General features: G+C 44.5%; 1 protein-coding gene across 1 annotated transcript; it reads left to right on the top strand.

The window, feature by feature from the left end:
• The first annotated feature begins 456 nt into the window (after positions 1 to 456).
• oit3 (oncoprotein induced transcript 3) lies at positions 457 to 26379 on the top strand. The gene is given in 10 exon segments (XM_060854302.1): positions 457 to 478; positions 1924 to 1971; positions 5948 to 6322; positions 13292 to 13402; positions 17252 to 17374; positions 19360 to 19482; positions 21191 to 21351; positions 22961 to 23376; positions 24414 to 24513; positions 26212 to 26379. Coding segments are annotated over 10 exon segments (1647 nt in total).
• Positions 26380 to 27523: the final 1144 nt, after the last annotated feature.

Below are 27523 nucleotides of genomic sequence, written 5' to 3'. Positions count from 1 at the left end.
AAAAGTCACAACCTGTGCTAAAAGGGAACCAACTGCCCGGCATATCATCATTGCCACATGACGCTTTCTGTAGAGATTATCCGGTCATAGAGAGAGGACAGGAAATATAATGGCCAGAACCGAGTCGATGGACAGGAACATGGAAATGGTCATGGCCTCCTATCTTGTTCTCTGTGGGATGAGATAACCAGGAACTTGCAAGCAAAAAAATAAATAAGATTGAAGACAATAGGAGGATGGGTGAAAATAGCATCCCTATCAGAAGGGGCTTCTCAGCAAATCATCCTTGAAAACCACCCAGGCCAAGGCTGAAGCTACACATCCAACCCCTCCTTCCTGTGGCCAGATAAAGAAACTATCCAAGAGATAAAACCCCTCCGACAGATTTTAGAAGGAGCAGTCTTTTCTTGAAACTTCAGGGAGGATCAGAGTCACAAACGCCAGAGCTGAAAGAAAATGTTATCCTTGATCCTGCTGAGTTTGGCTCTCTCTGCTGAAGTTCGAACCTCCGTTTCCTTTGGTAAGTCACAGTGGAGATATTCTCACTGATGCCTGTTTCAAAAGCTGATCTATATCAACCTTTTGAGTGACCAGGAAGTGCCAAATGGTAATGAGTGCTACGTGAGAGGACACTGCATCTGGAGTTAGAGCAGAAGCTTAAAACCTACTGATGTTGTTTGAGCTGTAGTGTTTTTGACACCAGTAGAGAAGGTATACTTTCAATTGCAAAGTACAGACAGCCTTGAATTGCTCTAACACTTGAGGACTATGAGGCCAAGAAATCTGTATTTGTCTGATCATCTATCCATTCCTTCAGATCCATTTACCGTAGCTGAACAGCAGAGAATGCAAAGTCTGTACTTTAAGTGAGTGTCTTACAACTGATTTGAAGGTTCAGTTGGTATTACCCTCACCTTCAAGTGCTACCCCCCGATACTTGCTTTTGGAATCTAGTTGACCCTTTGTTGCAATGACTATGGCAGTGGGAGGGGTGGGTGTTACACTGTCAGCCTGCTGCTAGTTGGGTGTGAAATGCCACCTTGGATTGATGTCATAGTCGCCAGCAGACTCCTGACCAATGTTTACTCCTGAACCAACATTGTCAGAGAGAGGAACACCCCTGACTGCATTTCATTGTGGGTTCTGGGATCTTGCTCTGCACAATTGATTATGAAGCTATTTAGAACATGCTGAAAGGTGTTATTTTAATATAGGTCCCGTGCTCTTGCCCCAATTATGTTTATCCTCTTCCAGAAGTTTCCTGTCCTTTGAGTTTGAGACGTTCTTCCTGAATTAACGAGTTGTTTTTGATATTTATCTAATGTATGATTGACCTCCATTAGAGTTATATATTGTCATTTATCCTGTGTGTATTATTTAATCATCTGGCTAAGATCCCTCTTCACCATCCTTTCTGGGAACTTTCAATTTCCTTCACCTTTGTTTATAGCTTGACTAACCTCTGGAATTTGGCTTCTTTAATTTTTCACTCCCTCCTTTAATCAATTCTGCTTTATTATTGAAAGAGTCACTGGACCTGAAATGTTAACTCTAATTTCTCTCTACAGATGCTGCCAGACCTGTTGAGCTTTTCCAGCAAGCTCTGTTTTATTACTGTCCTCGTGAACATGTTCAGTTAAAAATATCATTACATTAAGCTCTCTCAAGTTCGTTAATAGCTGTCTGGCAACCCTTTGTCGTATTACAGTATGGCACAATGAGATGCTCTGTTTTCTAAATGAAAACAAAAGAGGTGCTGGAAATGCTGAATGGGTCAGACAGTATCTATGAAGAGAAACATAGTGTTAGTGTTTCAGGTCGATAAACGTTCATCAGAGCAGCCTCCCGATGAAAGGATCTCAATCTGAAATGTGAACCTGGTTTCTCTGCAAGTATGCTGCCTGACATTGTGAGATTATCCAGCATTTTCTGTTTAACATAGGAACAGGAGTAAGCCAATCACCCCCTCCAGCTGCTCCGTCATTTCATAGGATTAGAGACAAAAGAGAAACTGCAGATGCTGGAATCCAAAGTAGACAGGCAGGAGGCTGGAAGAACATGACTGAAACGTCGACTTCTGCACCTCCTGATGCTGCCTGGCCTGCTGTGTTCTTCCAGCCTCCTGCCTGTCTGTTTCATATGATTACGGCTGATGAAACACTTCAACACCTTTTACCCAAACTTTCCTCATTACACTTTAACCAATGGTCATCAGAAATCTATCAATCTTTCCATTGAATATACTCCACAGCCGCCTGTCTTAGAGAATTTCAAAGGGCCACGATCCTCCGAATAAACAATTTCTCACTCATCTCAGGCCTATGTCTTAGGCCTTTCTTTTTAAATTGTGCCTTTGGCTCCCTACTCATTTCAAATGTTTTATAGATTTCAATCAGATCACCTCTCACTCTTTACAAATCTAAAGAATGACAGGGCCAATCTTTCGTCATAGGTCAGTCCCAGCATCCTGAGATTTTTTTTATTCCAGATTCCCAGCATTTTGCTTTGGAGCCTGAGATGGTAAATGATTACTTACAGTGTGGAAACAGGCCCTTCGGCCCAACAAGTCCACATCTACCCGCCGAAGCGCAACCCACCCAGACCCATTCCCCGGCACCTAACACTACAGGCAATTTAGCATGACCTAACCTGCACATTTTTAGACTGTGGGAGGAAACTGGAGTACCCGGAGGAAACCCACGCAGACATGGGGAGAATGTGCAAACTCCACACAGTCAGTCACCTGAGGCAGGAATTGAACCCGTGTCTCTGGCGCTGTGAGGCAGCAGTGCTAACTACTGTGCCACCGTGCCACCCACGTATGATCCCACTTTAAATAAATGTTCAAGGTGCTCAAGTCAATCTTGCATACTAGATACCAGCTTGGTTTTACAGCAGCAATCTTTCGTCTCTGAGTTGAGCTTCAGATAAAATGGTGAAGTTGCCTTAGTCTAACCAGACCATGGGACTGCTCTCTCATGAGAGATAATTAAAAATCACACAACACCAAGTTACAGTCCAACAGGTTTACAGTATTTGGGAGCACTAGCTTTTGAAGTGCCACTCCTTCATCAGGTGGTTGCGGGGGTTAAGATCATGCTCACAGAATTTATAGCCAAAGGTGTCCAATGTCATGGAGATGTGATACAGTAAACAATCTCAGATTAAAACATTCAGCTTTTATAATGGGAGATGCTGGTTCCTGTTCTTTGATATATAAATCTCAGGACTTCTTTTAAATTATATTCTCAAGATAGCTCAGCTTTTTAAACAATTGGTGTGAAGTCTCTCTGTGTCCCAATGCTCTGTCAGACTGACAAACCCTCTGTATGGTTTTACAGAGTCTTAGATAGGTTCATGTAGTTTTTGAGCAAAATAAAACGTCATTCTGCAAAATCAAATTCACCCCATAAGCTTATATGTGTGCACATGTAGGAGTGACAGATTGAGTGCGCATGTGAGTGTGTGCGTGTGGGTGTGAGTTCACGTGATAGAGTGTGTGTGTATACATGTGTGTGTGTACGCTTGGTTAAGTCTGCGTGTGTCTAAGTGTGATGGGGTATGCGTGAGAGGGTGCGTGGGTTGGTATGAGTGCAAGGGGTGTATGTGTGTGTGTATGAGAGAGAGCTTGTATGTGAGGGAGGGTGTGTGAGTATGTAGGAGAGTGTGTCTCTCTCTGGCTACGTCAAATGTATTTTGAAACCCATTGTACAGGGGACCCCCAGCTTCTGGCACGACACTACAGATTTCTTACAGACAACACCTCTATCTCATTAGAGAGAGAGAGAGAGAGAGATGACTGGCGCGGTGGTTTAATCTGAGAGTTACCATGCCTTAGGCTCAGGGAGGGGTTGAGAAGGAGAGTCCTGTTGGTGTCACTCTGCGTTCTAAACCAGCCATATAGCCAATTACTTAGCCCCTAGTCAGTGCTGTAGGTAATGACAATTCAGTGTAAATCTCAGGGAATGTCAAACTGACAAAAGTGCTGTTAATTTGCATTGTATATGAAACTAATTTGAACAAAAAGACATAAATGATCTATAGCGTGAAGATAAAGTTCTCTCTTGACGAACACTAACCCTCAACCTATAGAAAGCAAAATAGTTTAACTGCTTGATCATCTTGTTATTGTTTGTCAAATTGACACAATGGCTCAGTGTTTAGTGCTGCTGCCTCACAGCACCAGGGACCTGGGCAGCTAATTGTGCGGAGTTTGCACATTCTCCCTCTGTCTGTGTGGGTTTCTTTTTAAGTACTCTGGTTTCCTCCCACAGTCCAGAGATGTACAGGTTAGTTGGATTGGCCCAGGGAAATGGTGGGTCTGGGTGGGACACTCTTTGGAGGGTTCATGTGGACCTGTTGGGCTGAATGGCCTGCTCCCACACTGTAGGGATTTTATCAATCAGTTGCTTAACTTGCCTGTTTGAAAATATTAAATATTGAAGGGTCACTGAATTCAAAACATGAACTTTATAGTTCTCTCTGCTGCTAGACCTGCTGAGTTTCTCCAGCACTTTCAATTTGTGTTCAAGGTATTACTTTGTCTCTGAGACACACGGGAGCGATTAGATGCAATGAAAAGTGCTGCATAAAATGCATGTTTTTCTTTCATGAATTTCAGTTTTGTATATTCCATCTGAATCTAATCTGGTGACACACATACAGCAGAGTGAGTCCTGTTAGTTCTTGGTGTAGATGTGTTCAGGATTAAATCAAAGACAATTCTATTTGCATGATTCAAACAGTGTTCGCATGTTTTGCAAAACCATCTTCTTTGCTTAAGGAAGCTGTTCCACCGGTGGTATTGTTTGTGATGGTACTGGAGCCTCCTGCACTCTCCCTGAGCACTAAGTGTCCTTCTCTTCTTGATCAGTATTCCAGGGTTTCACTCATCTCTCTCTCTCTCCGCCTCCCACTTCACTCCCTCAAACTGCTGGACTCACACCTTCCTTTGCCCTGCTTTTTGCTTTTGCATTTCGAATCCTCCCCTGTTCTTTTCCCCATCTCTTGTCTCCTACGGATGTGGGCAGAAGATTTTACTGACGTTCGGCTGGTGAGTAAATGACTATTTAGAATTCTCAGTACAAATGGACGCACATTGCCGTGTGAATGATAATGATCTAAAAATCAATCGCTTATCAGGAATTGATTAACTCTGTGGGTTAATTTAGTGAAAGCAGCAAAGCACACGATAAGATATGAAACAAACTTTACAGTGAATCAAACGATTTCAATATGAATGGCTTAGACTCTCATTGCAACCATCAGGCAGAGTTGCCATCTTGTGTACACACAGCATACGGAGTCCCGAAAGATGAAGGGGGCTCCAGTTTCCTCCCACGGTCCAAAGATGTGTGGGTTAGGTGAATTGGCCATGCTAAATTGCCCCATTGTGTTTAGGGATGTGCGGGTTAGGTGAATTGGCCACGCTAAATTGCCCCATTGTGTTTAGGGATGTGCGGGTTAGGTGAATTGGCCACGCTAAATTGCCCCATTGTGTTCAGGGATGTGCAGGTTAGGTGAATTAGCCATGCTAAATTGCCCCATTGTGTTTAGGGATGTGTGGGTTAGGTGAATTGGCCACGCTAAATTGCCCCATTGTGTTTAGGGATGTGCAGGTTAGGTGAATTGGCCATGCTAAATTGCCCCATTGTGTTTAGGGACGTGTGGGCTAGGTGCATTAGTCAGGGGAAATCTAGAGTAATAGGATAGGGGAATGAGTCAGGATGGGTTACTCTTCGAAGGGTCCATGTGGACTTGTTGGGCCAAATGGCCTGTTCCCACACTGTAGGGATTCTATGATTCTAAAGACAAGACACGCGTACAAAAGCCCATATTGGTAAGTCAAATTCTGAAGTGCAGTTGGGAAGGGGTAGACTCTACAATGGCAATAAAATTGTGTGTCAGTGGAGTGCTGTGGAATGATGTTAGTCTTTCCCATTGGCAGTGTTGGATCCTTGCTCTGCCTACGTCAGCTTGAATGAGCCTTGGCGCAACACAGAGCACCACATTAACACCTCGCATGGGACGCCCATGTGCGACAATAACATGGATGGAGAGTGGTACCGCTTCATTGGGATGGCGGGCGATGCCATGCCTACCTTCTGCATCCAGGAGAACCTGTGTGGCACTCACGCGCCCATCTGGCTGAATGGCAGTCACCCCATGCCATCCGACGGCATCGTCTCGATACAGGCATGTGCCAGTTTCAATGACAACTGCTGCCTGTGGAGCACTATGGTGGATGTGAAGGCTTGCCCAAAGGGTTATTACGTCTATCGGCTGCCCAAGCCGAGCGTCTGTTTCCATGTCTACTGCGGACGTAAGTACTCAATGCTTCTGGGTCTTTTGCTTTCTCTTCCGCTTGCCAAGGTAATGCCAATCCTGCCAATCAAACCCCTGCCTGAATTTTGCCACCAGCAGCTCCATCAAACAGCTCTGACTGCAACAATCCCCACCCTGGGGCACTTTCCTCAGTTAAACGGCAGCTTTAGTGCCAATTAATACCAAATTTGAACAATGGCAGATGCATTCCAAATCCATTTTAAATTCTTTACTCTTTTGTGACATTGGTGGAGAGCCCGCATTCATTGCTTGACCCGAAATGTCCTTGAACTGAGAGACTCGTGAGGGTCCCTGCAGCAGGAGGTTAACAATCACCATGGGTCTGGAGTCACATGTAGCCCAGACAGGGTAAGGATAGCAGATTTCCTTCCATAAAGGACATTAGAACATAGAACATAGAAAAATACAGCGCAGTACAAGCCCTTCAACCCTCAATGTTGCGCCGATCCAAGCCCACCTAACCTACACTAGCCCACTTTCCTCCATATGTCTATCCAATGCCCGTTTAAATGTCCATAAAGAGGGAGAGTCCACCACTGTTACTGGCAGGGCATTCCATGAACTCACGACTCGCTGAGTAAAGAATCTACCCCTAATATCTGTCCTATACCTACCACCCCTTAATTTAAAGCTATGCCCCCTCGTAATATCTGACTCCATACGTGGAAAAGGGTTCTCATGGTCAACCCTATCTAAACCCCTAATCATCTTGTACACCTCTATCAAGTCACCCCTAAACCTTCTTTTCTCCAATGAAAACAGCCCCAAGTGCCTCAGCCTTAGTGAACAGATAGCCTTTTTACAGCAATTGATGGAAGTTTCATGGTTAACATAATTGAAACTAGGTTTATATTCCAGATTGATAAATTCAATTTCAATTTCTCTGGTTACTATCTTGAGGATTTGAACCCTGGTGCCAAGAGCATTGGTCTGGGTCTTGGGATTACTGGGCCAATGATATTACCAAAACACCGCTGTCTTTTATTGGAAACTTATTAATTCGGTCAGTGTGAGTTATATCTCAGCTTTAATGCTGGTCTCTGTCAATGCGCCACTCCCTCCTTCAATAGACCAATAATTCCGGTATATTCCTAATTAATCTTTTCAGAGATGTTATTACACACCTCTAGATATGACGGGATTTCATCCTGGGTTCTCCTGGTCCAGAGTTGGGACAATATTACTGAATGTTCATTAAATTACTGGCCAAACTTAAAGTAAGAAATAGAATTCACTTGTGCCTCACTTCTCCAGGACATTTGGTCTGGATGTTTAGTAGCTACCTTTTCTAGCATGTTCCCATGCTGTTCATAACATAATTTCATAACATCCCTTGTGCTTTTTTTTTCCATTTGTAGCCCACTCAGTCCTTTATTCTCAGCTCCCTCTCTGTTCCATGCATTTGTCTTCCCCGTTCCAAATGTTAGAATGCAAAACAGTACAGGAACAGACCCTTCGGCCCACCATGTCTCTGCTGGCCATGATGCCATTCTAAACTAATCCCATCTCCATATGGTCCATATCCCTCTATTCCCTGCCTGTTCAATGGCTGTCTAAATGCCACTTAAACATTGCAACTGTATCTGCTTCTCCCACCTTCCCTGGCAGCGTGTTTCAGGCGCCTACCATCTTCTGAGTAAAAAACGTACCTCACACATCTCTCTTAAACTTTCTCCCTCTCACCTTAAACCTATGCCCTTTAGTATTTGACATTTCCACCCTGGGAACAAGACTCTGACTACCCACTCTATACATGCTTCTCATAATTTTATACACTTCTATCAGGTCGCTCCTCAGCCTCCCTCACTAAGAAGACAATCCAAATTCATCTAACCTCTCCTTATAGCTATTACACTCCAATCCAGGCAAACCTCATCTGCACCCTCTCCACTGCCCCCACATCCTTCCCATAATGTGGTGACCAGAACTGCACACAACACTCCAAATGTGGCCTAACTAATGTTTTATACAGCTACAACAGGACTTGCCAACTCTCATACTCAGTGCCAAGATCAATGAAGGCGAGCATGCTGTACACCTTTTTTACCACCTTTTCCACTTGTGTTGCTGCTTTCAGGGAGCTATGGACTTGCACCCTAAGATCCCTCTGTATATCAATGCTCCGAGCAAGCGTGCTTTTTCTGCTTACTTTGCTCTTGCATTTGACCTCCTAAAATACATCAGCTCACATTTGTTCAGATTAAACTCCATGCATCATTTCTCAGCCCAACTTTCCATCTGAATGATATCCTGCTGTATCCACTAACAATCCTCCTCACTACCTTCAACTCCACCAATTTTCATGTCATCTGAAAACTTACTAAGCACATCAGCTACATTTTTATCTAAATTATTCGTATTTATTGCAAACAAAGGTCCCAGTACTGATCCTTGAGGAACACCAGTGGTCACTGACCCCAGGCAGAAAAACACCCCTCATGAACTACCTCCTGTCTTTTATGACCAAGCCAATTTTGTATCCAACTTAGCAACTCACCATGGATCTCGTGTGACTTAATCTTCTGGACCAAGTTACCATGAGGGACCTTGTCAAATATTTTGGTAAGGTCTATATAGACACATCCACTGTCCTGCCCTCATCTATCATCTTCATCACTTCCTCAAAAAACCCAATCAAATTTGTGTTTTAAGACCTCTCACGCGCAAAGTCATGCTGACTAACTCTAGTAAAGGTTAGTCAAGATTTTCCAGATGCGAGTGAATCCTATCCCTAAGAATAATCTCCAGTGATTTTCCAACCAATGATGTAAGGGTCACTGTTTTATAATTTCCTGAATTATCCGATTGGCTATTCTCTAGTCCTCTGGAACCTCACCTGTGGTGAAAGAGGACGCAAAGATCTCTGTCAAGGTCCCAGCAATCTCCCCTGTTGCCTTGTTCAGTATCCTGGGATAGATCCCATCAGGACCTGAGGATTTAGCTGCCTTAATGTTTTTCAAGATGTCCATAACCTCCTCCTTCTTAATATCAACATGTCCCTAGAATATCAATACATCTCTCCTTAATCTTACCATCATCCATGTCCTTTTCCTTGGTGAATAGCAATGTGATTTTTTTTGACTATTTGTGAATCTTCCATTACAAGCCTCACTGCAACTTAACCTTTGAACTGCGAAAGTGTTTCTTGAATTTAATTCTGCTATCGTTATCACTTTCCTCCCGGATATCTCTCCTTTTGTACAATTAATACTGCACAGAATTTATGGCATGGATACAGAGGCTGGGAGTTGTAAGGTGATAATGCACTGGATCAATAATCCCCAACCAGCAGGATAATGGTTTGGGGGCATGAAATACCGTCAAATGATGAACTTCAGTAATAATCTGGAATAAAGAGCTGGCATAATAGCAACTCCATCTGGTTGACTGATTTCCATGAGTCTGTCACCCTTCCACGATCTGGCCTATGTGTGTCCACAGCAATGTGGTTAACTCTTAACTACCCTCCAGGCAGTTAGGGATCGGCAACAAATCCAAGCAACCCATGTCTCTTAAAAGAGTTTAAGAAAAGGTCACATGTTCCACACAAGACCCTCTCATCCTACTTCACGTCCTATTTTAATTAGATTTATGCTTCAGATATATTTATCTTTCCTTCCAGTGAATTCATTCATCATTCTGACACACCCCAAAGGAAATGTACCATATCATTGTTTTTTCAAATGTTCATTGTATCTATTTCCCGGAAGTGTCACACTTATTTCCTGTACTTACCCTGTCAGGTTTTGTTGACAATACCCCAAAGTTGTGCTCTAGCAGTAACACCAGGAGGTCTGCTGCTTATTGATTAGAATTTACTGGAAATCTTGCCTGGAGTGAACACCAGCTGCAAGAGTCACACTTGCTTCATGTAACACATTCCCATCACATTTTATTAGTAGGTATTCTGTATTGAGAGTAGCGCATCACCTGACAGTCTCAATGCCAGGTCAGATTAGAAAACAATATAATTGCAGAGCACAGAAGGAGGCCATTTGTTCCACTGAGCCTGTGCCAGATCCAGTGCAAGAATTATCCAATTAATCTTATTCCCCTTCTCTTTCTCTGCAGCTCTACAAATATTTCTTTTTCAAATACATGTACAAATTCGGAAAAAAAAACAGGCTGATGAAGCTTTTTTGTCATGCACTCATCAGGACAGATGCAAGATCATGTTTCCTGAAGAAGGACTTATGCCCGAAACGTCGATTCTCCTGCTCCTCGGATGCTGCCTGGCCTGCTGTGTTTTTCCAGCACCACATTTTTCAACAATTGCAACATTTAAAAGGCACTGGGTGGGGACATGAGTAGGAAGGGTTTAGAGGGATATGGACTAAATGATGGTAATTGGATCTAGATCAGATTGGGATGTCTGGTCGGCACGGATGAGTTGGACCGAAGGGTCTGTTTCCATGCTACATGACTCGGACGCTAATTCATACTGCATAAGGAAAAGGAGCTGATTGGTTGACAAGACCAAGCAGACCCAACTTGCCAACCAATCAGCTCCCTTTCCTTACAAAATGCTGCTCCCTTTGAAATTTGGCATCATTAAAAATTCATTTGTGGGACTTGGGTGTTGCTGGCTGGCCAGCATGATAGCCCATCCCTACTTGCCCTTGAGAAGGTGGTGGTGAGCTGCCTTCTTGAATCGCTGCTGTCCACTTGCTGTGGGTTGACCCACAATGCCATTAGGGAGGGAATTCCAGGATTTTGATCCAACGACTGTGAATGAACAGTGGTATACTTTCAAGTCTTTTTCCACGTATGGAGTCAGATATTACGAGGGGGCATAGCTTTAAATTAAGGGGTGGTAGGTATAGGACTGATGTTAGGGGTAGATTCTTTACTCAGCGAGTCGTGAGTTCATGGAATGCCCTGCCAGTAGCAGTGGTGGACCCTCCCTCTTTATGGGCATTTAAACGGACATTGGATAGGCATATGGAGGATAGTGGGCTAGTGTAGGTTAGGTGGGCTTGGATCGGCGCAACATCGAGGGCCGAAGGGCCTGTACTGCGCTGTATTTTTCTATGTTCTACGTTCTAAGTCAGGATGGTGAGTGGCTTGGAGGGGAACTTGCAGGTGGTGGTGTTTACAGTGTCTCTTGCATCTGTCCTGACATTTATCGACCATAACTCTTATTCAGCATGTCTCTTTTTTCACCCATGTTCAGTTTCTGTGTTACCAAGTGACTGCATCCAATCCTCTTTTGAAAGCTCTTCTTGAATCTGTTCCAGGTAGAACATTCCGGATTATAATAGCTACCTACCGCAGGGGAATGCTGCTGTGCTTCACCAGGGTGGCTCATTGTCTCTTACTCAACGGTAGTTAGAGATGGACAAGGAATGGGAGCCTTGATAAAATCCTGCAAAAGAGTTTTAAAGATCCAAACTGGCTATGCCAAGTCAACTCTCCTTATTTCCCACAATCCTTTTGGGAATTATCTTAAAGTTGGATCCTCTGGTTTTAACCAAGACTCCCGCCCACCCTCTGATGACCCCTTCTCCCGCCTCCAACACACCCCATCCACCTGGACACCCCGTGCTGGCCTCTTACCCGCCCTCGATCTATTTATAGCCAACTGCCGCCGCGACATTAACCGACTCAACCTGTCCACCCCCTCTCACCCACTCCAACCTCTCACCCTCAGAACGTGCAGCCCTCCACTCCCTCCGCTCCAATCCCAACCTCACCATCAAACCGGCAGACAAGGGAGACGTGGTAGTAGTTTGGCGCACCGACCTTTATACCGCTGAGGCCAAACGCCAGCTCGCGGACGCCTCCTCCTATTGCCCCCTTGACCATGACCCCACCTCCCACCACCAAACCATCATCTCCCAGACCATCCATAACCTCATCACCTCAGGGGATCTCCCACCTTCCTGATGAAGGGCTCTGGCCCGAAACGTCGAATTTCCTGTTCCTTGGATGCTACCTGACCTGCTATGCTTTAATCAGCAACACATTTTCAGCTCCTCTGGTTTCCGGCTCACCAACTAGTGGAAACGATCATCTGGTAATAAAGGGAATCATTTGCATGTAGCAAGAGGCATTTAGATAAGCACATGAATATGCAAGGAATGGAGGGTTATGGATCAAGGGCAGGCAGAGGGATTAGTTTCATTTGGCGTAATGTTCAGCACAACAGTGTGGGCCGAAGGGCCTGTTCCTGTGCTGTACTGTTCTATGTTCTAAGCACTCGGTGGACATGCCACTTGCTGTGTCCCTTGACTGTTTGATTTGATGCCATAAATTTTCAGTTTGTGCACTCACCAGGCCATGTTCCCACCCTCACTCAACTTAACTGATAGAAGAGCAGCATTTGCTGGGAATTTCACTGAAGCCCAGCCTAGACCCATAGCCGTCCAGCTGATTGATCACTGCCAGCATTGCAAAGTGGGGAGGTCAGATTATAAACCATTGGGTAGCATGGTGGCTGAGTGGTTGGCACTGCTGCCTCACAGCGCCAGGGACCCAGGTTTGATTCCACCTTCAGGTGACTGTCTGTGTGGAGTTTGCACATTCTTCCCGTGACTGTATGGGTTACCTCTGAGTGCCTTGGTATCCTCCCACAGTCCAACGATGTGCAGGTTAGGGTGGATAGGCCATGCTAAATTACCCACAGTGTCCCAGGATGTGCAGGCTGGGTGGATCAGCCGTGGGAAATGCAAGGTTATAGGGATTGAGTGGGATGCTCTTCAGAAGGTCAGTGTGACTCGATGAGCCGAATGGCCTGCTTCCACACTGGAGGGATTCTATGAAAGGCATGTGCATAGCCCCAATTCCAACATTACTTCATAACCGTCACTTCTGCTGTTGTTCTTTAGATTTCCATTTGATGTTCCTGTGTCTCTGTTCACAATAGGATGGTCTGCTGGTCATACTGGAACTCTCTCGTGCTGTGAGGTTGCCACCTCCCACTGACCAGGAATTTTGTCATTCACAGATTTCTATGACATTTGTGATATCGCGGATTGTGAGGGGCACTGTGTTGGTGAAGGCGAATGCCAATGTCCTGCTGGTACCGTCCTGGGCCCAGATGCCCAGACATGCCTGGGTAAGCAGTTCCAAAGGACTGTTCTCACGGGAGGCAAATGGGAGAGTGTGGATCCGTTGGTGTAAGCTGAAAAACAGCGAGAATTAAATGTTCTTCCATCCAGGTTGAATTTATTGAAGGGTGGGTTAATAATTCTTTTGTTGTGGTGTGTTTGAAACCATCAGCCTGGGAGCTGCTATTCAGGGAGAGAGAGAGAAGGTGGGAATTTCTAGACACGACAATGTTGAGTTTACAACACCACATGAAGCTCACAGAACTGAACCTGGCCATTCAGCCCGACCTCCTATGCAGGATGCTCCGTCCAAACTATCTCCCATTGAGCTTCATCTACAAGTGCATCCCCCTTCTCATGCTAATCTGGCTCCCCCTTAAATAGAACCTGCACTGGCCAATAGCACAATGCTGTCTGTGGGATCCTACTGTGCACAGACTGCTCAATTTCTTACATTGCAAAAATGCTTCAGCAACTGCACCGTCCTGACGGGCATTAGGAACTTGGGAATAACATCTAATTAAATGCAAATCTTGCTTTCATAATATGCATCAAATATTATGCAGATATCGTCGGTATTTAAAATAATTTTAATTCATTTCTTTGGAAGAATGAGCTAGATGCACCAAATGGACTGCCTGAACACCACCAAATCAACTTTGGAAATTGTAATTCCAGACAATAGGAATTTATAAGCTACGTGTATATGTGGATTTATCAATGCCAATGAATGGCTTAAATTTTGTTTAAGAGTATTAAACATGGTAACATCTGTACATTAATATGTATGGTGAGAAATGAACCTACTTTTGTATAGTGCCTGTCACAACCACAGGGCATCCCAAAGCACTCTGCAATGAAATACTTTTGAAGGGTTAGTCATAGTTGTAGGAAACATGGCAGCCATAGTGTGCACAAGAAACTCCCACAAGCTGCAATGCCACAGTGGCTCAATAATCTGCCATCAGCCATGCTGGTTAAGGGATAACTACTGCCCAGGGATGCTACGCAAGTCCTCCTGTACTTTTGTGAACAACTACCCAAAAGGACAGATGGCACCTCAGGTTAGTGTCTCATCTAAAAAGTTCCACTTCTCACAGTGCAGCACTCCCTCAGTAAGCAACTGGGGGCCATCAGCTTTGATGTTTGTTCCTCTAGCCTCTGGGGCGGGAGTTTAACTCAGAACTTACAGCTAAGTCATGAGCCATAAGCATGTGTCATTAATTAATATGAGCAGGCTTTATTCAGTTTTGGCATTATTCTTTTGAGTATGTGAAGTTAATTTTTTTTTTAAGTATTATAAAGAATCGAATACTGTACAGACAAACTGACAGAGTGAACTAATTGCATCTGGAGGAAGTGATGGAGGCTGGTACAGTTACAACATTGAAAAGACATCTGGATTGGTATATGACTAGGAATGTTTAGAGGGATATAGGCCAAGTGCTGGCAAATGGGACTAGATTGGGTTGGGATATCTGGTCAGCACGGCCAGGTTGGACCAAACGGTCAGTTTCTATGCTGTACCTCTCTTTGGCTCTATGAGTAACTCGGGAAATTAGAGATGGGCAGTTCAGATACTCAATATTCTAATCGAAGTCAATCAACTGCAATGTACGAACATCTTTGACTTCATCTCCAACTCTTCAAAGAGTGCAGCTTAGGGCTCTGCAACCTCACAGAAGCTGTGAGGATGTCTCTTCTTTTGGGGAACACAGAACTAGGTGGCACAGTTCAAAAAAAGGGGTCATCCATTTAAGACAGAGATGAGGAGGAATTTTTCTCCCAGAGCAGTCTTTAGTGATTTAAATTCTCTGCCTCATTGGGGAGTGGAGGCTGGGTCATTGGCTATATTCAAGGCAGGACTGGGTAGACTTCTGATTGGAATGGGTCAAGGGTTACGGATGACAGGCAGGAAAATGGCATGCACGAAATAATCAGATTGGCCGTGGGGTAGTGTGAAGGTCAGTGGTGCTTACTGTGCCACTCCTTACCTCAATGCCAAATTCTCCCCACACCCTTAACGTCTATAAAGTCTAGCAATTTATCTATCTCTTTTTTTAAAAAATATGTTCAGTTACTTGGCCTCCATATCCTGTTGTGGGAGAGAGTTGCACAGCTTCGCTACCCTTTCAGTGAAGAAAGTTTTCCTCATCTCAGTCCAAAATGGACCACCCTGTATCGTTTCAGCATTTTTTAGAAGACAGACCTGAGGTTCAAGTGCTCCTGACTATCTCCGTAGTAACGCGTGTGGTACTCCTACCAACTGTAAATAGTTTCAGTTAATACACATGTGGAGTGCAGGTTCATAGTTCCTTGCAAGTGGAGTCACAGGTAAATAGAATAGGGAAGAAGATGTTTGGTATGCTAGTCGTTATTAGTCAGAGCTGAGCCAGAGCATTGAGTATAGGAGTTGGGAGGTCAAGTTGCCATTGTACAGGACATTGGTTAGGTCACTTTGGAATGTTGTGTGCAATTCTGGTCTTCCTCCTATAGGAAGAATGTTGTGAAACTTGGAAGGGTTCAGAAAGGATTTACAACAATGTTGTCAGGGTCGGAGGTTTGAGCTATAATGAGAGGCTGAATAGGCTGGGGCTGTTTTCCCTGGAGTGTTAGAGGCTCAGGGGTGACCTTACACATGTTTATAAAATCATGAAGGGCATGGATTGAGTAAATAAACAAGGTCTTTTCCCTGGGTGGGGGAGTCCAGAACTAGAGAGCATAGGTTTAAGGTGAGAAGGGAAAGATCTAAAAGGGACCTAAGGGGCAACTTTTTCTCACAGTGCATGTATGGAATGAGCTGCCAGAGGAAGTAGTAGAGGCTGGTACAATTACAACATTTAAAAGGTGTCTGGATGGGTATATGAATAGGAAGGGCTTAGAGGGATATGGGCCAAGTGCTGGCAAATGGGACTAGGTTATGGTTGGACATCTGGTCGGCATGGATGGGTTGGACCGAGGTGTCTGTTTCCATGCTGTACATCTCGATGACTCTATGACTTTAGTTTCACCTCAATGCAACAAGGCTCTTCTTGTTCGACTAGAAACGTGTCTCTCCTCATCCATCCCAGACCACTTTGACCTTGATGGTACCCACACACAAAGATATTTAGTACAAATTATACTGCAAAGGTTTTTGACTGAGATGAGGAAAACTTTCTTCACTGAAAGGGTAGTGAAGCTGTGCAAATTTCTCCCACAACAGGATGTGGAGGCCAAGTAACTGAACATATTTAAGAAAAAGAGATAAATTGCTAGACTTTATAGACTTTAAGGGTGTGGGGAGAATTTGGCATTGAGGTAAGGAGTGGCACAGTGGCTCAGTGGTTTGCACCGCTACCTCACAGCGCCAGGGACCCAAGTTTGATTCCAGCCTCAGGTGACTGTCTGTGTGGAGTTTGCACATTCTCCCCATGTCTGCGCGGGTTTCCTCTGCATGCTCTGGTTTCCTCCCACAGTCCGAAGATGTGCAGGTCAGGTGAGTTGGCTGTGCCCTAAGTGTTCAGAGAATTACAGGGATAGGGTAGGGGTGTGGCTGGATGGGATGCACTTGAGAGGGTTGGTGTGGACTTGATGGGCTAAATGGCCTGCTTCCACACTGTAGGGGTTCTATGAAATAGAGAATCAGCTATGATTATATTGAACAGCAGAGTAGGCTCGAAGGGCTGAAGGGCCTACTCCTGGTCTTCGTGCCTACATTGCTTTACTCTGGAGGGGCAACTCTCACCCTGCACTCAACCAAGTATTAAACCTCTCAACAAATTTGGTTGGATGTTCAATGATTGATCGAAACGTTATGAAGTTGTGTATCTGTCATGTGTAACCGTTATTTTCCCTCTGGCTTCTCACCTTCACAGACGTCAATGAATGTGAGGTCAATAATGGTGGCTGCAGTGAGACCTGCATCAATCTGCAGGGCTCCTTCCGTTGTGAGTGTGGGATTGGAAGGTCTCTGGGCACCAACGCTGCCACCTGCGAAGGTGAGTGAGAACTTCCAGCTCAGAGAACACCAATGGCGGTGGGAAGCTAGGTTTAACCTGTCCATGTGGAAACTGGGTCTCTGTAGATATATGAGTCAAGAAGTGTGACGCTGGAAAAGCACAGCCGGCCAGGCAGCATCCAAGGAGCAGGAGAGTCAACGTTTCGACATAAGCCCTTCATCAGGAATTGCCTGAAGAGCTTCAGGGAGAAAGTGAGGACTGCAGATGCTGGAGATCAGAGCTGAAAATGTGTTGCTGGAAAAGCACAGCAGGTCAGGCAGCATCCAAGGAACAGGAGATTCGACGTTTCGGGCATAAGCCTGAAGAAGGACTTATGCCCGAAACGTCGATTCTCCTGTTCCTTGGATGCTGCCTGACCTGCTGTGCTTTTCCAGCAACACATTTTCAGCTTCAGCGAAGAGCTTCAGGACAGAGGAGATGACCTGGGGAATGCAGTGAGAGGGAGAGACCCTCACTGAGACCCTTGTGGAGGAAGGCGGAGAACCTCTTCAAGGTGGGCAAGCTTGGAAGAGGCTTTGCAGTAAGATTAGGCCGGAAACGTCGACTCTCCTGCTCCTCGGATGCTGCCTGACTGGCTGTGCTTTTCCAGCATCACACTTTTTGACTCTGATCTCCAGCATCTGCAGTCCTCACTTTCTCCCCTCTGTAAAAATATGTCAGCCTGGAGCAACAATGGGTTCTGTGGCTCTCAGAGGTAGGACTGCTCTTGGTACCATCCATGGTACTTACGCCATGTGCATAGAATTGGACTCTGATTTGTGCCGCTTTGCTGTTTGATGTCCTGCCAGAACCTTTCCCATTTATTAATGCCTCAGTGACCCACTGCACGATTGCATGAACTTCCACTCAATGGCTGACTCCTTCATGGACTATTGCAGATATGAAATGCAACATTGACTGTTACACAAAATATTTACAGCACACGTGTAGACCAGTCAGCCTGTCATATCTATGCTAGCTCTCTGTAGCTCAGTTAGTCCAGTCTTTCTCCACCCCCCAACCCTATAGCCTTGCAAACATTGACTCTTCAGGTAATGGCCCAATGAAAGCCATAATTGAACCTGCCTCCATTGTCTCCTCAGGTAGCATGCTCCTGATCCTAAGCAATCCCTTGTTAAAAATACAAATTATCATGTGACCTCTGATTTATTTGTCAATTTTAAGTCCATTTGCTCCATGGAGAACCTTTTACGGAAAAAATCTGCCTTCCTTACCTAGATTGGGCCTACATGTGACTCCAGACCCATAGCATTGCATTTAGCTTTTAACTGCCCTCAACCACAATTAGGGATGGGCAATAAATATTGGCTTTGTCAGGGGTGATCACATCCCATAAGCAAATATAATAAAGATCTGTTTCTGAGTCTTTCTGCCAATGGGAATAGTTTTTCCCAACGTATTCTGTCTAGGTCTCCTCACAATCCTGGCTAAAGAGAACACCCACAACTTGCCTCATCATCAAACACTCTCATTTTGGGAAGCATTCTCGTAAATCATTACTACCAATGTTCAATGCCAGGGGTTCCGCTAATTCCATGCCACAGGGCAATTGTGCTTCAGATGCCACAGTCTCTGAGAATTATCATGGAAGATACACAAATCCTTTAATATGCAGTGCAGTTTAGATGGATATCAGTGTGCTGTGGTCAGTCTGCTCTTTACTGAGACAGACAAGATGTTGCCATTTCTTTCAGGATGAGGTTAGTGATGAGGTTCTGGCAAAATGTGGATGCTGTGGTACCTGTAGTTCCACGTGTGAGGGAGACCAATCATGAGAAACAGAGGCAGATTGCTTCCATCCTGTGAAGCTGTATCCTCTCATTCCTGATGAAGGGTTTATGCCCGAAACGTCGAATTTCCTGTTCCTTGGATGCTGCCTGACCTGCTGTGCTTTAACCAGCAACACATTTGCAGCTCCTCTCTGTTCTCCTCGACTCACCGGTGTGTTATGTTTGATCTTACAGATATTGAAGGCTGTCACAACAATAATGGAGGGTGCAGCCACAACTGTGTGCAGGTGGACGGAAGCTATCAGTGTGAGTGCCCACGTGGATTAATGCTGTCAGAGGATAATCACACCTGTCAAGGTAAATCCAGACACTTCCCTACGATCAGAGGGCATGTATAACAAGCCATTAGTGAGGTTACATACAATATGGGAATTTACTGAGCATTGCAGGGAAAAGCCATGATAATTCGCTTTGTTTCAGTCCTTCGATTTGATTTTATTATTGTTGCATGTGCCAAGATACAATGAGAACTAGAATATTGTATGCTATCCAGGCAAACACGGACCAAGGAGTCTAACACGTGCGCGAGTCAATGGGCCGTTAGAAACAAAAAGAAAAAAGAAATATTTTTGAAAATAACATTTTAAAAAAGTGGGCGTCATGGTGGCTCAGTGGTTAGCACTACTGCCTCACAGTGCCAGAGACCTGGGTTCAATTCCTGCCTCAGGTGACTGTCTGTGTGGAGTTTGCACATTCTCCCCGTGTCTGCGTGGGTTTCCTCCTGGTGCTCTGGTTTCCTCCCACAGTCCAAAAATGTGCAGGTCAGATGGATTGACCACGCTAAATTGCCCATTGTGTTAGGTGAAGGGGTAAAGGTAGGGGAATGGGTCTGGGTGGGTCGTGCTTTGGCAGGTTGATTAGATTAGACTTACAGTGTGGAAACAGGCCCTTCGGCCCAACAAGTCCACACCGACCCGCCGAAGCGCAACCCACCCACACCCCTACATTTATCCCTTACCTGGTGTGGACTTGTTGGGCCAAAGGGCCTGTTTCCACAGTGTAAGTAACCTAATCTAATCAAATCATACCTTACATAGCCATGTCAGAGTAATAGGACAGAATGCAGAATATTGTGCTACTGACAAGGTGCAGAGAAAGATCAATTCTAATGCATGAGAGGTTTGTTCATTAAGCTGATAACAGCAGCAAACAAGCTGTTCTTGAATCTGAATCAAAAGTTTGTGTTTCCAACCTTTTATATCTTCTGCCCAATGGAAGAGCATGGAAGAGGGGTCTTTGATGATATTGGCTGCTTTCCCAAGGCAGCAGGCAGTGGAGATGGAGCAAATGGATGGAAGGCTGGGTTTCTGGATGGACTGAGCTGTGTTCACTACTCTTTGTAACTTCTTGAGGTCTTGGGCAGAGCAGTTGCTGTACAAAGCTGTGATGCATCTAGATAGGATGCTTTCTATGGTGCATCTAGAAAAGTTGGCAATGAGTCATTGTGCACATGCCGTATTTCCTTAGCCTCCTGAGAAAGTAGACATTGGTGTGGTTTCTTGACCGTACTGTCAACGTGGATGGATCTGGACAGAATGTTGGTATTACTAACTCCTAAGAACTGGATGCTCTCAACCATCTCCACCTCAGCTCCGTCAATACAAACATTGTGGGCGGCACGGTGGCACAGTGGTTAGCACTGCTGCCTCACAGCGCTAGAGACCTGGGTTCAATTCCCGCCTCAGGCGACTGTCTATGTGGAGTTTGCACATTCTCCCCGTATCTACGTGGGTTTCCTCCGGGTGCTCCGGTTTCCTCCCACCAGTCCAAAGATGTGTGGGTCATGTGAATTGGCCATGCTAAATTGCCCGTAGTGTCAGTTGAAAGGGTAAATGTAGGGTAATGGGACTGGGTGGGTTGCGCTTCGGCAGGTTGGTGTGGACTTGTTGGGCTGAAGGGCCTGTTTCCACACTGTAAGTAATCTAATCTAATTTCTTCACATCCTTTAAGATAACCCCATGATTCTACCTTTGGGTTCTCTCTTGTTATCTCTTTCTGTTGCCAGTGCCAGTGCAGTGCAAGTCTGATTTAATTGAAGTGGCTGTACCCAAGGACTTAGTTGGGGGTTTGGACCTCTACCTCCTGAATGCATCGTGTAAAGCACTTTCCAACGGGACTCATGCTAACATCAACTTTAATCTGAAGAGCTGTGGCACAGCCATTGAGGTAACAACACAAACTAAATCCTTTTCAATAGAATGTTCTGGAGTGTTGTTAAGTGTTGTTGAACAGAGAGACCTGGGGATGTAGGTACATTGTTCCTTCACAGGTAGACAGGGTGGTGAAGAAGGTGTCTGGCACGTTTGCCTTCATTGGTTAGATCATTGAGTACAGGAATTGGAATGTCATGTTACAGCTGTGTGAGACATTAGTAAGGTCACATTTGGAACACTGTGTATAATTCTGGTCACCCTGCTATAGGAAGGTTGTTAATAAACTGGAATGGGTGCAGAAAAGATCTACAAGGATGTTACTGAGCCTGGAAGGTTTGAGTTATAAAGAGGGGCTGGAAAAGCTGGGACATTTTTTTCTCTAGAGCATAGGAAGCTGCGGGGTGACCTTATAGAGCTTTATAAAGTCATGAGGGGCATGGATAGGGTGAAGAGCCAAGATCTTTTCCCCAGGATAGGGGAGGTCAAAACTAGAGGGCATAGGTTTAAGGTGAGAGGGGAAAGGTTTAAAAGGGACCTGAGGGGCAACTTTTTCACACAGAGGGTGGTGTGTATATGGAACAATTTGGGTTCAATTACAACATTTAAAAGACATTTGGACAGATACATGGATAGGAAACGTTTAGAGGGATGTGAGCCAAGCACAGGCAAATGGGTCTCGTTCAGTTTAGGAAATCTGGTCAGCATGGACGAGTTGGGCTGAAGGGCCTGTTTTCATGCTGTATGATTCCATGGCTTTCTGCATCTATGTTGAGGTTGAGCTTTTCCTGGGGTTATAAATATTTCTCACTGATCTGTGCAGATATGTTATTGCACACGTCTGGGGCAGGTGGAACCTGAACCTGTGCCTCCTGGCTCAAAGGTAGGAACACTATAATTACACTGCAAGAGCCCTTGTCTGCTGGAGTTATACACTTCCCTGTGCATTCAGCTCAATATTTGAATTGGAATCCATAAATAAACAACATAATCTGTGCTTCCGAACCCAGACTTCAGATGAGCAATGCCACAGGATATCCACTGATTCCATAGCTAAAGAACGCAACCTGTGTTTGAGATCCCAGGCTCCCCATGGGCAATGACAAAGAAGAACCATTAATTCTATCGTTAAACGTTACAATCTGTACTCCATATCCCAAACTACCAATATGCAGTGCCAGGGAAGATACACTAATTCCCAGCTCCAACACGATCTGTGCTCTGGACCCCAATACCTATGAGCAATACCTTGAGGGAGCCACAAATCCCTTAATAAGCAGCACAATCTAGGCTCCGGATCATTGACTACCCATAGCAATCCATTAATTTCATTGTCAGGATTCCAATCCTTGAGCAATGCCATCGATGATACAATCTTCTTTAGGGAAATTGTTTGCACTAGATTGGTTGTAACGTAGGAAAATATTTGGCTGACAAAAGCAGAAATTGCAATCTGAGAACATCCGTGGAGACAAAAGCAGAATTAACATTTTGAGTCCAGTGACCCTCTTGCTGCTGAGTTTCTCCAACAATTTCTGTTATTGTTTTGAAATTCCAGTCTCCGCATTTCTTCCATGTTTGTGAAGTATTTAGCTAATGTTACAGTTTTGAACCTTTTCCTCCAGGTTGTGGGTGACAAGATAATTGCAAGGAACACACTGACTGGTATTCCTAAGCAGACTCCCGGCAGTAACGGGGACTTTATCATCCGAACCAGTAAGTTGGTGATCCCCATCACCTGCGAGTTCCCTTGCCAGTATACTGTGTCTGAGGGATATGTGCCAAACCCTGCAAATTCCCTACTAGAGATCATGGGCAGAAACCATGGGCTCTTCCCTTTTGCTCTGGAGATCTTCAAATCAAAAGCTTTCGACGAAATTTACAAGGAGACGCCTCCAGTTCTGAAACTCCGAGACTCGCTGTACTTTGGGATCGAGCCTGTCATGCATGTGGATGGGCTTGAAACTCTTGTAGAGAATTGCTTTGCTACTCCCTCGGTCAACGCTGATGATATCATGAGGCACTACCTCATCAAGGATGGGTAAGTTGCAGATGGATCCAGAATCGTTTTCAAGAGGATTAATTTCATACGGATACTATACCAAAAGCCCAGAAAAAAATGGCACACTTTGACAATCAGACATTTTCATCTTGCAGTGATCAGGATTGGGGAATAGGTGAAGGTTAGAAAGGATGGACTGAGCAAGAGAGGGGGAGCTTCACTTAAGAGTTTGAGTCGGGTGGAAGCCAATCCTGAGAACATTGGAGATAGGGAGAAAGGAGGAAATGAATTCCTGATTTGGAGATTAGATGGTGGTTAAAGCGCAGCAGGTCAGGCAGCATCTAAGGAACAGGAAATTCGACGTTTCGGGCATAAGCCCTTCATCAGGAATGAACCTTCATTCCTGATGAAGGGCTTATGCCCGAAACGTCGAATTTCCTGTTCCTTGGATGCTGCCTGACTTACTGCGCTTTAACCAGCAACACATTTTCAGCTCTGATCTCCAGCATCCGCAGACCTCACTTTTTACTTGGAGATTAGATGGGCTCATTACGGGGTTGATTTTAAATGGGATCTTTATGTGGCTCATACATACATTTTATCAGATCTGTAGGGAAACGGTGCATTCCCTTTAGTCAAAGCCAGGGGATTCCTTTCTGCAGTGTAACTTGTTACTTTGACAAATCGAAATTGGACAAAATGTGCACCTATTTGTTCTGATTCGCTGCATGACTGTGACATATTAATGCAAGCTCTGGGCAATCAAAGCAATGCTCTTCTGTTTCTGGATAAAGTGTAGCTCCCACAATCACAATCTCCAACACAAACTCTACAAGCAATTCTATCACCTCTTGGGATGTCGAGTGACCAACTCACCCAGAAAATCTCTGAATTAACCCAACTCCACATTCCCCAAGGGCAGATTCTTCACACCTAGCTAATAGTCAGTAAACTATGAATAAAGTGAACAAGACTTTATGAGCCTTTAACCTGAATATAGCAACTCAACCCAACTAGATAATTTCTTTTGAAAATGTAATGGAGTGTAAATAAATGCTTTGTTGCTGCTTTCACAGCTGCATCAATGATGATACAGTCAAACAGGAGACATCCATGGATCATCTAGTGAAACATTTCTATGTCCCCGTCTTCAAGTTTGTGGGAAAGGACAATAAGGTGAGAATTTCTTTCACAGGAAGAGTGAACCCTTAAGCTGCACCCTGAAAGTTTAAACTGATGGTTGAGAATGAACATCCTTTTTCAACCAGAAACCTTTCGCATTCACATGGTCATGGGAGAAGACTGTGGAATCTGCTATTGTCTTGTCCTGTTAGCCTTTAGTTACAGGAAGCTACAGGGTTGATCAGTGAGTACAATCAGGGTATGATTCCAATTAGAACAATTTTGATAGTGACAGAGTTCAGATTGACCATGAGGCTTCTTATGACGGGGATTATGAACTAGATTGTGTCTGCAGGACCTTGTACTCCTAATGCTGAGCCTTACTTCAGGTGAGACTACATTAAACACCCAGCCAGCGAAAACAATATAGCCAACTTGGATCAATCCCAAGTATCGATGTAGAATGAGAACACTGATGGTGACAATTCTGAGCACTGAAGGTATGAACTCTAGGCTTTATAGAGAGGTACAGATGAGATTTACTGAGTGGTAACAGGGATAAGGGGCCTCAGTCATGTGGAGTGATGGAAGAATTTAGCGTAGTTTTCTTCAGAGCAAAGACGGTGAAGAGAAAACTTGATTAAGGTATTAAAATTCATGAGGAATTATGACAAAATAAAGAAGGAGAAATTATTCGCAGCGACACAGGGGTCAATAGCCAGTGAAAACAGATTTAACGTAAAACAAAACCAGAGGAGAATATGAAGGGAAAAAAAATCTTACACTCTGAGTTGTTCTATAGAGAAGGTACTATCTGAAAGGATGATAGATACTGATTTGGTAATTCTAAAAAATGATAGTGTTAATGTTACTGTCACGAACAATATCAGAAATTGCTGGAAAAACTCAGCAGATTAGGCAGCATCTGTAGAGAGAAAGCAGAGTTAATGCCTTCAGTTTAGTGACCCTTCCTCAGAATCTTGTCTTTACCTAGTCTGGCCAGAATCTGTTGTCCTTACCTGGTGTGGTTCCAGACCCACAGTAATGTGGTTTACCCTTTGTAAATGGACAAGCAAGCCACTCAGTTCAAGGGCAATTAGGGATGGGAACAAACATTGACCTTACCAGCAATGCCCACATTCCAGAGAAGAATTTACAGTAAAACAATTAAACAGCAAAGGCATGGAAGTGGGAGGTTATTCAGTTACAGGATGAGGGAGTCACTGGCTAGGTCAGCACTTATTGCCCATCCCAGAGGACAGCTAAGAGTCAACCACATTGCTGTGGGTCTGGAGTCACGTGTAGGCCAGAACAGGTAAGGATGGCAGTTTCCTTCCCTAAAGGACATCACTGAATCAGGTGGATGTTTCCAACAATTGACAATGGATTCATGGTCATCATTAGTCCCTTAATTCCAGACTTCTTAAAAAATTCAAATTCCACCATCTGCCAAGATGGGATTCGAACACAGGTCCCCAGAACATTAACTGGGTCTCGGGATCAATGGTCCCATTAGGTCATGGCCTCCCCTGTCATCTATTCATCAAGTTATAATGCAGACACAATGGGCTTGCATGTCCTCTTTCAGTTCTGTATAACTGATTCTACAGTCACCCAGTCTCACTGATCAGCCCTGCCACTGACTGAGCCTTTGTGCGAGGGAGAGTCCTCAAGTGTAGACTCTGCTCTGAGGATTGGGTTTAGAATGGAGGCTGCAACTGGTCACTGATGCTTGGTCTTCTCACTCTGTAGAAGGTGTACCTGCACTGCCGAGTCCTGGTGTGTGGGGCCCAGGACACCAAGTCACGCTGCTCCCAGGGATGCCGAAGGAGGATGCGCAGATCCACCGAGCCAGAGGAAAGAGACCACCTCAGGGACCATCTCCTCACTGGAGGGCCAATCATGATTGACACAGAATAATGGATCTTGGAGCGGCCGCAACATTCTATCCATGCTTTGAAGAGCTTTTTGATTTGTGTATACTTCATAAAAAGCAAAAACGAATCATTGCCTGTTTTTTGTAGTGAAACATAGCCAGTTAGTTTTGTAGTATTAATGAAAATTGACTACTTTGCCGTGCATGTAAGACACTGAATAACCAAATACAATAATGTTTAGTATTCTGTTTTGAAAATAATCCCTTAATTTTAGTCACTGTAATTATACCACTTCAATAAAGATGCTGCAGTATACTTCAAGTCTTATTTGGATTCAAATCCTTTGTTGACTATGTGTGAATAAATCATGTCCTTCATGCGTCTTTTCTCTCAGACTTGCTGTCTCTTCCACCTAAAACCTTACGACGTAAGAGTAGAAGTTAGAGAGAAGGACGTCGAGCAGTGACTTAATTGAGACATATAAGATAATAAGAGGGTTAGATAGGGTGGACTATGAGGGCCTTTTTTCCTAGGATGGTGATGGCTGGCATGAGGGTGTATAGCTTTAAATGGAGGGTGGTAGATGTAGGGCAGATGTCAGAGATAGCTTCTTTACTCAGAGACTAGTAGGGGCTTGGAACGTACTGCCTGCAATAGTTGTAGACCCACCAACTTTACAGGCATTTAAATGGTCATTGGATCGGCATATGGACGAGAATGGAATAGGTTAGATGGACTTCACAGTGGTTTCACAGGGCGGCCCAACATCGAGGGCTGAAGGGCCTGTACTGTGCTGTAATGTTCTATATTCTATGTTCTAAGTTGATTTTTCAGCTCTTCAAGTTTGCTATATCACCCAATGAGATTGTAGGTGTTCTGATAATCCTTAACTTCATTTCTTTGCCTTTTCCCCTATTACCTTTGATCCCATGGTCTTTAAATAATATTCAGCTCCTCTATTCATCCTGCCAAAATGCATAACCTAATATTTTCCCACATTATATTCCATCTGCTGACTCACTTAACCTGTGTATTTCCTTATATAGCATAATTTTCACTTGCCTTTTTGTATCATCTGTAAACTTTTTGACAGTGCATTCACTTCCCTCACCCAAGTTATCAATACATTCGTGAGTAATCGTGGCCCTCGCAGTGATCCTTATGGCACACCCTGATTTGCAGTTTGC

The sequence above is a fragment of the Hemiscyllium ocellatum genome, chromosome 43 (genome assembly GCF_020745735.1).
Source record: "Hemiscyllium ocellatum isolate sHemOce1 chromosome 43, sHemOce1.pat.X.cur, whole genome shotgun sequence".
NCBI lineage: Eukaryota > Metazoa > Chordata > Chondrichthyes > Orectolobiformes > Hemiscylliidae > Hemiscyllium > Hemiscyllium ocellatum.
The sequence above is the reverse complement of the archived record's forward strand: the minus strand, read 5'-3'. Positions and strand labels throughout refer to the sequence as shown.